The sequence below is a fragment of the Coregonus lavaretus genome (genome assembly GCF_964263955.1).
Source record: "Coregonus lavaretus genome assembly, chromosome: 12".
In the NCBI taxonomy this organism is placed as follows: Eukaryota; Metazoa; Chordata; class Actinopteri; order Salmoniformes; family Salmonidae; genus Coregonus; species Coregonus lavaretus.
The window spans coordinates 23120759-23130594 of NC_139999.1; the positions used below are offsets into that span (position 1 = coordinate 23120759).

General features: G+C 43.3%; 1 protein-coding gene across 1 annotated transcript; it reads right to left on the bottom strand.

Moving 5' to 3' along the window:
• Window positions 1-1707: 1707 nt before the first annotated feature.
• On the bottom strand, window positions 1708-8307 carry LOC311138041 (interferon-induced GTP-binding protein Mx3-like). The gene is made up of 12 exons (XM_084172689.1): window positions 8016-8307; window positions 7034-7171; window positions 6704-6858; window positions 6441-6579; window positions 6116-6314; window positions 5846-5924; window positions 5624-5746; window positions 3566-3707; window positions 3236-3394; window positions 2967-3043; window positions 2425-2670; window positions 1708-2077 (listed from the first exon to the last, which is right to left on the bottom strand). Exons 1-12 carry the CDS (start codon window positions 8203-8205, stop codon window positions 1853-1855), a joined length of 1872 nt encoding a protein of 623 aa, XP_084028815.1. The 5' UTR covers window positions 8206-8307; the 3' UTR covers window positions 1708-1852.
• Window positions 8308-9836: the final 1529 nt, after the last annotated feature.

Consider the following 9836-nt stretch of genomic DNA (forward strand, 5'->3'; position numbering starts at 1 on the left):
AGGTCGAAGGAATTGTTCGTAGAGCTCAGAGACAGGATTGTGTCGAGAAACAGATCTGGGGAAGGGTACAAAAATATTTCTGCAGCATTGAAGGTCCCAAGAACACAGTGGCCTCCATCATTCTTAAATGGAAGAAGTTTGGAACCACCTAGACTCTTCCTAGAGCTGGCCGCCCGGCCAAACTGAGCAATCGGGGGAGAAGGGCCTTGGTCAGGGAAGTTACCAAGAACCTGATGGCCACTCTGATAGAGCTCCAGAGATCCTCTGTGGAGATGGGAGAACCTTCTAGAAGGACAACCATCTCTGCAGCACTCCACCAATCAGGCCTTTATGGTAGAGTGGCCAGACGGAAGCCTCTCCTCAGTAAAAGGCACATGACAGCCCACTTGGAGTTTGCCAAAAGGCACCTAAATGACTCTCAGACCATGAGAAACAAGATTCTCTGGTCTGATGAAACCAAGATTGAACTCTTTGGCCTGAATGCCAAGCATCACGTCTGGAGGAAACCTGGCACCATCCCTACGATGAAGCATGGTGGGGGGATGTTTTTCAATAGCAGGGACTAGGAGACTAGTCAGGATCGAGGGAAAGATGAACGGAGCAAAGTACAGAGAGATCCTTGATGAAACCTGCTACAGAGCGCTCAGGACTTCAGACTGGGGCGAAGGTTCACCTTACGCCAGGACAACAACCCTAAACACAAAGCCAAGACAATGCAGGAGTGGCTTCGGGACAAGTCTCTGAATGTCCTTGAGTGGCCCAGCCAGAGCCCAGACTTGAACCCGATCTAATATCTCTGGAGAGACCTACAAATAGCTGTGCAGCGACGCTCCCCATCCAACCTGACAGAGATTGAGAGGACCTGCAGAGAAGAATGGGAGAAAATCCACAAATACATGTGTGCCAAGCTTGTAGCATCATACACAAGAAGACTAAAGGCTGTAATCGCTGCCAAAAGTGCATTAAATCATCTCGACAATCTCGTCAATCATCTTGAAAAAACACACTTAAAAACTGGAAATCAATCAATCCTTACTTTTGATTTCCAATAGGAAAAAGAGTTGTCCAATATAGGATTCCAATATGATTCTGGTAGAGGTGATACAAAATCCTATAGGATTGCAAGAATCATATATGGTATGATAGGATTACTTTTTATTCCCAATAGCATTCTAATGCAGGTGACACTAAATCCTATAGGACTGCGAGAATCCTATAGAATCCAATATGATTACTTTTTATTTCCAATATGAGAAAAGTATTCCAATAGGATTCCAATAGGATTCTGATAGAGGTGATGAAATCCTGTAGGATTGTGTGAATCCTATACGATTCTATTGGAAAAATCCCTAATCCTATAGGATTCTTTCACTAGGGCTGAAATTACGTGAAAACAATGTTGATTCAACCAGTTTTTGCCAAGTGGGTTAGTTGATGTTCTGTTGTCCCCAGAGGCCCATCCAAACATTATAAAGAGTAAGCACCGTAAATAACAATAAAAAGTATATTTTCAGAAATATAAACTATAAACCACAAGTGAAAATATCAGAAAATAAATTATACATTGCCTATTAATGAAAAGATTGCACTTCCATCTCTGTTCCCAAATGCTCTAAGGCAGCTTTCCACTCCACCAGGTAGGCTAGCTGCTTGCCTTCATAAGGCATTTGAGGTTAATATTATAAACAAAAAACGATAACAAAGAACTTGATTGCATAGTAACTTTATTATAACTTAGATTACAGAGTCTACCCCAAACCTCAATGCAATGCACACGTAGGCCTACTTCCATTAACCAAGCTATCTGACATTAGACAAGACCATCCTAAATGTTAACAAGCAGCTGTCCATACTAGAACTCCACTAGGTAGCTGCGTGCCTTCATCAGGCGTTTGAGCTTACTCTGCAGTGCAGCCCTCTTGCTGCCGATGTCAAAGTCCTCCTTCAGCAGGTACTCGATGTTGTCCTTCTCCTGCAGCATCTGATGCATCTCTCTCTGCAGCTGGAAAGCAGACTCCTGCAACACCAGGTAACGGATCACCATGGGAATCTGATCAGCCAGACGCTGACTGGCAATCTGGCAAAGAAAAAGAGACAGACAAGACAAAACACCTATTATTAAAATGACAGACATAGATGGATATAGTGATCTACCATCACTTTTGTCCAATTCAAGGTTTAGTCCCCTAACAATGGTTGGTTCACACACACTGAATTGTATAATGTTATAGCACATTTACATGCAATTATATAATATAGCTTTCAGGGAATTGGTGATGAAATAAGTTTAAGAGTCAGCAGTTTTATTCAATCTCTGAGTTAGTGCCCACTTATCCCTAGTCAGAAGAGCTAGTGGAAATACAGGTAGGTTCTTGTTTAGGGTGTTAGGCCAGCATCTAAGATGGTGATTTACACAGTACTTACCCAGTAATAGGACTTGAGGTGCAGCATCATCTCCTGTAGGGTGGCATGGTTGTCTGTGCTGAAGATAGTACTCCTTATCTCAGGTATGGGAAGGTGGTCGTCCTCTGGCTCCTCCCTCTTCCTCTCACTCAGGCTGTGGCTGTAGGTGCTGTCCTGTGTGTACACTATCAGCTCCATCTTGAACTGAGTCCTCAACATGGACTCAGCTGTAGACTCCTTCTCCTGCTTAATGGCCTCAATCTTTGTCTGTAGTTCAAACAAACAACAATCATTCAACAGGAGATAAATGTAGTTGTGCATGTCAGCCATCTCATTCACATTCAGGTCAATGACCAACTGTGGGAATATCAGGAATAAATGGTGACATTAATATTGCATGGTCCTCTGTAGCTCAATTGGTAGAGCATGGCGGTTGTAACGCTAGGGTAGTGGGTTCGATCCCCGGGACCACCCATACGTAAAAATGTATGCACACATGACTGTAAGTCGCTTTTGATAAAAGTGTCTGCCAAATGGCATTAAAAAAATTATATACTGTATACCTTAGCTGATTTCAGGAGGTTAGGAAATCCAGTGAAGCTGCTCTGAGCCAGCAGTAAGAACACCTTCCTAACGGCATCTAGAGAAGGGAAGAAATACCATAGCATCACTGTGACACATATGACTCAACGACAGATTACATTCTTGGATGGAAAATATACATAAATCATCTTGGCTTCATAGTTTGGCAAATAGGGCCACCATATTAAATAAAATCACTTAATGGGTTTCAGTATAGGTAAAAAATAACATTCTCAAATATAGATTGTACCTGATATCTCCTTCAGCTTCTTGACTGCTGGTTCCTCCAGTTGTTTGATCTGGTCCTTCACCATCACCTCAAAGGTCTTGTAGTTGATGAACCCTGGGAGCTCCCTTCCACGGTACGTCTTCTCATAATCAGCCACTTCTTTCTCAATCTTCTTGTTAACTGCAATATAAAAAAAGATGTCACTACATTACACTAAATAAGCAAGTGTGTGAGCCTTCCATGTGAAATTAAAATCAATCTCAATTCAAATAGCAATTCTTTGTTATCCAACTCACTGAAATTAGCCTTTTTTTTAAAGGGTGCATCGGTGCATGATAAAGGTGAACTCACAGTTTTCTCCAGAGCGATCCAGGTGTAACTTCCAATTCCTAAACTCTTTTCTGAGTGTGTAGAAGACGTTGAGACGAACTACGCTATTCAGCTCCTCCCCAGCAGTCAGGTTGATGGCATCATGGGTGAACGCAGTCACTTTCTGAGACACAGAAAGATACGTTATTAGATACATGGGAGGGTAGATGTGTAAAGAGAAACAGCTACAGTGAGGGAAAAAAGTATTTGTTCCCCTGCTGATTTTGTACGTTTGCCCACTGACAAAGAAATGATCAGTCTATCATTTTAATGGTAGGTTTATTTGAACAGTGAGAGACAGAATAACAACAAAGATATCCAGAAAAACGCATGTCAAAAATGTTATAAATTGATTTGCATTTTAATGAGGGAAATAAGTATTTGACCCCCTCTCAATCAGAAAGATTTCTGGCTCCCAGGTGTCTTATATACAGGTAACGAGCTGAGATTAGGAGCACACTCTTAAAGGGAGTGCTCCTAATCTCAGCTTGTTACCTGTATAAAAGACTCCTGTCCACAGAAGCAATCAATCAATCAGATTCCAAACTCTCCACCATGGCCAAGACCAAAGGGCTCTCCAGGGATGTCAGGGACAAGATTGTAGACCTACACAAGGCTGGAATGGGCTACAAGACCATCGCCAAGCAGCTTGGTGAGAAGGTGACAACAGTTGGTGCGATTATTCGCAAATGGAAGAAACACAAAATAACTGTAAATCTCCCTCGGCCTGGGGCTCCATGCAAGATCTCACCTCGTGGAGTTGCAATGATCATGAGAACGGTGAGGAATCAGCCCAGAACTACACGGGAGGATCTTGTCAATGATCTCAAGGCAGCTGGGACCATAGTCACCAAGAAAACAATTGGTAACACACTACGCCGTGAAGGACTGAAATCCTGCAGCGCCCGCAAGGTCCCCCTGCTCGAGAAACCACATATACCACTGCGCCACTCAACACCCGATGTATGCACTCACTGTAAGTCGCTCTGGATAAGAGCGTCTGCTAAATGACGTAAAATGTAAAAAAATGTACATGCCCGTCTGAAGTTTGCCAATGACCATCTGAATGATTCAGAGGAGAACTGGGTGAAAGTGTTGTGGTCAGATTAGACCAAAATGGAGCTCTTTGGCATCAACTCAACTCGCCGTGTTTAGAGGAGGAGAAATGCTGCCTATGACCCCAAGAACACCATCCCCACCGTCAAACATGGAGGTGGAAACATTATGCTTTGGGGGTTTTTTTTCTGCTAAGGGGACAGGACAACTTCACCGCATCAAAGGGACGATGGACGGGGCCATGTACCGTCAAATCTTGGGTGAGAACCTACTTCCCTCAGACAGGGCATTGAAAATGGGTAGTGGATGGGTATTCCAGCATGACAATGACCCAAAACACACGGCCAAGGCAACAAAGGAGTGGCTCAAGAAGAAGCACATTAAGGTCCTGGAGTGGCCTAGCCAGTCTCCAGACCTTAATCCCATAGAAAATCTTTGGAGGGAGCTGAAGGTTCGAGTTGCCAAACGTCAGGCTCGAAACCTTAATGACTTGGAGAAGATCTGCAAAGAGGAGTGGGACAAAATCCCTCCTGAGATGTGTGCAAACCTGGTGGCCAACTACAAGAAACGTCTGACCTCTGTGATTGCCAACAAGGGTTTTGCCACCAAGTACTAATGTTTTGCAGAGGGGTCAAATACTTATTTCCCTCAATAAAATGCAAATCAATTTATAACATTTTTTACATGCGTTTTTCTGGATTATTTTGTTGTTATTCTGTCTCTCACTGTTCAAATAAACCTACCATTAAAATTATAGACGGATCATTTCTTTGTCAGTGGGCAAACTTACAAAATCAGCAGGGGATCAAATACTTTTTTTCCTCACTGTATGGATAAGATTTAATCAACTTTCAAATGCTTTCCTGAATTGACAAGTTTTGCTAACAAAGACTAACATGGCTGTTGTGAGTTTGGGTCAAGGCCAGAGCGGCGTGAAGGAGAGGGTAACTGAATCATCTGTGGGTTGCAGGCTGGGGGACTCACGTCGATCAGGAAGTACATCCTGTCTGCACAGTCCTCAGGTGGTCCAGTACCATATCTTTCCAGCTCGGCATGCGTCTCTGCCAGCTTTGCCTCAATCTGCTCTTCTAGACGAGGCAGGGATTTCTAAACGGCACAACGCAGAGTCATGGCTTATGGCAACAGTCACTCAGTAACAAATGTATAGGATTTTGTGCAGTGAAATGTAATGGAAGAGGAATTTACCTCGATATGATGCACCAGTTCAAGAGTTAATTTTTCAGCCAGTTTAGGGATAGTGGCATAGCCCTCATCATAAAGTGTGCTGCAGAAAGGTTTGAAAAACACTTTTTTTTCACAACATGGCAAATAGATTGGTTACCACACAGGTACACAATTCAATTAAAAACTAACACATTTTATGAGTGTTGAAAAATAGGCATTTGATCAAATTTGCTTCATGCTTTCCAAGACAGCTTTTAAAATCTAAGGCAGACTTCAACCCAGAGGACCGACCTGAGATTAGCGTGCTCTGTGAAGAAAGCCTTCTCCCTCTCTGTGGCCTCGGTCAGTGAGACTCGCTCCATGATCTCCTTCTGGCCTCTGCACTTGACTATCATGTAGCCCTTAGTCAGGTGGATAACCTCATTATGAACTATGTCCACCACCGTCTCCTCTGTGCCTTTGTCTACCAGGTCAGGCTTGGTCAGGATGCCTATCCAATGGGAAACACACATCAAGTCTAACTCATTAAAGTCAACACAAGTCAACATGGTTTATAACCACCATTACACAAGAGCTTGCTTCATAATAGTTGAGTAAATATTAAAGGGTGGATTACCTAATGTCCTTTCTCCTTCAGGGTCCACCTCTTGTGCCATCTTCAAAGCCTCTGTGGTTGCTATGTCAACGTTGCATGGCACAACCACCAAGCTAATTGTTTCTTGCTTTGTGATGAACTTCCGTATCAGTCTCTTAATCTGAAAATGTCAAATATTATTATACATAACATGTCGTGGGGGGACTTGGTTTCTGTTCTAAGACTGGGGTTAAAAATGCACAGTGTTTTCCCACTAACATTGAGGGTGGGGTGGAGTGGTGTACCTGTTCACCAATGTTCTCAGGTTGACCCTTGACAGCTACCCGGGCGATGCCTGGCAGGTCGATGAGTGTGAGGTCTGGGACGTCAGGGGAGCCAATCTCCAGGCTGATGAGGTCATCACTGATACCCACCCCCACGCCTGCCATTTCATCCTGGGCTGGAGGGGGGAACAAGAATACAGGTGCCTTAGAAATAGTTAACTGTACCAACAGTTAATGATATATTTTGAATGATTTTAGGTATAGATAAAAATAGTATGTTAGTGAAGAATAGTGACTCAGTTTAGACACTTGAGGTAATGAGAGTGGGTCAATGAGAGTGACCGCACCCACCTTTTCGAATTTTCTTCTCCACATCAGAGGGGTCCTCAATGTCCTCCTCATGGTCTTGGTAGCTGATTTTTCCATGCCATTCCTCTCCTTCTCTCTTCCTCTTCATCTTCAGCTCGAGAGGGCATCGTGTTACAATACCTGTCAGAGTTGACAGAGGAGGAGTTAGAGTGAAAGAGAATAAATGAAACCCAGAGAAAAACAGCCCATATACAAAAATGTCCAGTATGATAAAATGAAATTGTGCAATATTCCATCTCTCTGTACTTGTAGTTGATCCCCCAACGCATTTGACATCTTGTTTTAGAGAAAATTGGTAGACACATTTTGCTGAGTCATCAATCATTGACCACAATGCATTATGAAAATGTGTCTAAAGCATGTTAGAAAACAGATTGACTGACCTTCATGTCTTAAAGTAATGATGGACTGTCATTTCTCTTTGCTTATTTGAGCTGTTCTTGCCATAATATGGACTTGGTCGTCTACCAAATAGGGCTATCTTCTGTATACCACCCCTACCTTGTCACAACACAACTGATTGGCTCAAACGCATTAAGGAAATAAATTCCACAAATTAACTTTTAACAAGGCACACCTGTTAATTGAAAAGTATTCCAGGAGACTACCTCATGAAGCTGGTTGAGAGAATGCCAAGATTGTGTAAAGCTGTCATCAAGGCAAAGGGTGGCTACTTTGAAGAATCTCAACTATAAAATATATATTTGTTTAACACTTTTTTGTTTACTACATGATTCCATATGTGTTATTTCATCGTTTTGATGTCTTCACTATTATTCTACAATGTAGAAAATAGTAAAAAATTAATAAAAACCCTGGAATGAATCGGTGTGAACTTTCCTTTAACATAACAAATTAGAGATCAAATGATAATCAAATCAATATAGGCTCACTTATTCAACCTCTCTGAGACTTTGATAGATGATAAATATTTGTCATTTCAGTTTCATGAATTATCACTCACCACTCCCCCTTGGCAAAGCCACCCCAGACAGCGCCTCCAGCACTGAGCTCTTTCCAGAACTCTGGTCCCCTATCACGGCGATGGCAGGCAGCGCAAGGTCCTTCTCCACACCAAGCGAGCGCAGGGAGTCGATAAGGTCTATACAGGGACGCACCTTCTCCTCATAATGTTGGTTCAGCGTGTTATTCATGGTGTATTATTATTTAGTGATGAAACTGAAATAAACAGCAAGATGTTCTGCTCTATGATACCCACTGCGGATGTCCCTTTTCTCCGATACAGGAGATTGTACGTCTCGACACGTTTTATAATGGGTGAAACAACCGGTTCAGTGTGTTCAGTGTCATCCCTGGGAATCGAATCTTACGGTGGTTGTTTCCACTTTCATTTCTTCATTGTGAGTCATAGCGTCATTTCTAGGCTACAACACTAGATGGCCCTGTCTCACCAGAAAAGCTATAGACTACTTCAGGCTTTTTGCCTCTGCCTTGCTCATTGAAACTACAACATCAACATCCCCACTACTAAGTGCTTGTTTAGCCAGTACATCAACTGCCTCGTTCTCCTCCACCCCCACATGGGCTAGGACCGAAGTAAATCTGATCTGTATACCCATCTGTCTAATCCTGCCATGGGTTTGTAGCACCTCATAAAGCAGGTATTGTCTGCTATGTGAGCTAAAGGACTGGAGACTCATTAACACTGCACATGAATCAGAGCAAATAACTACTCTGTCTGGTTTGACTTCCTCCACCCACTGCAAGGCCAACAGTATGGCCATCAGCTCTGCCGTATATACAGCCAGATGATCTGTAATACGTTTCCTGACTTCCACCCCACATTCCTGCACTACAAATGCTGACCCAGTACATCCTGTCCTTGGATCTTTTGAACCATCTGTGTAAATGGCCACAACATCCTAATACACAGTATCCAGACGTCTCTTAAACAAATCAGATGGATCAACACTCTCCCTATCTTTCTGTAGTCTCTCCAACACTTCTAGATCAACTACTGGAGGCGGGAGTAGCCATGGTGGATTTACAGGAATAGCTACCGTTGGACTAAACTCCCTTCCATACAGTCCCATCTCCTTCGCCTGGGTATTACCCAACCAAAGCTTGTGTTCTGTCTTCGCTCAGCATGCCTGTAAAATCCCTTTCGCAGGATGAGACAGCCCATGTCCTTGTAGGTTGACCCAATAATGCATTGCCAGCTGCTGTCTCCTAATATGCAATTGCGTATCCCCCATCTCCACCTGTAATGCAGCCACTGGGGACGTCCGGAACGCTCCACTACATATTCTGAGTCCTTGCCCCTGTATGACATCTAGCCTTTCCAATGAGGTCCGGGCTTCCGAACCATACGCTATACTGCCATAGTCTATTACAGATTGGATCAATGCAACATACATGGTCCTCAATGAAGAACGCCCAGCCCCCCACTCCTTCCCCGTCAGACACCGCATCACATGTAGCACCTTCTTACACTTTCCCACCACTCTCTCAATGTGTTCTGCCCAGGTCAGTCTAGTATCAAAGTATACCCCAAGGAACCTGAAGGCCCCCACCCTCTCCAAGTTACTCCCATATAACCTCAAGTATACCTCATCTCCCACCTGCCTCCTGGTAAAGAACACTGTTTGAGTTCTCTACAAAGAACCTGAATCCCCACATTAATGCCCACCACTCTACCTCATCAATTGCTTCCTGTACCTTCCTGACTACAATGCCTTGCAAAAGTATTAAACCCCCTTGGCGTTTTTCCTATTTTGTTGCATTACTACCTGTAATTTAAATTGATTTTTATTTGGATTTCATG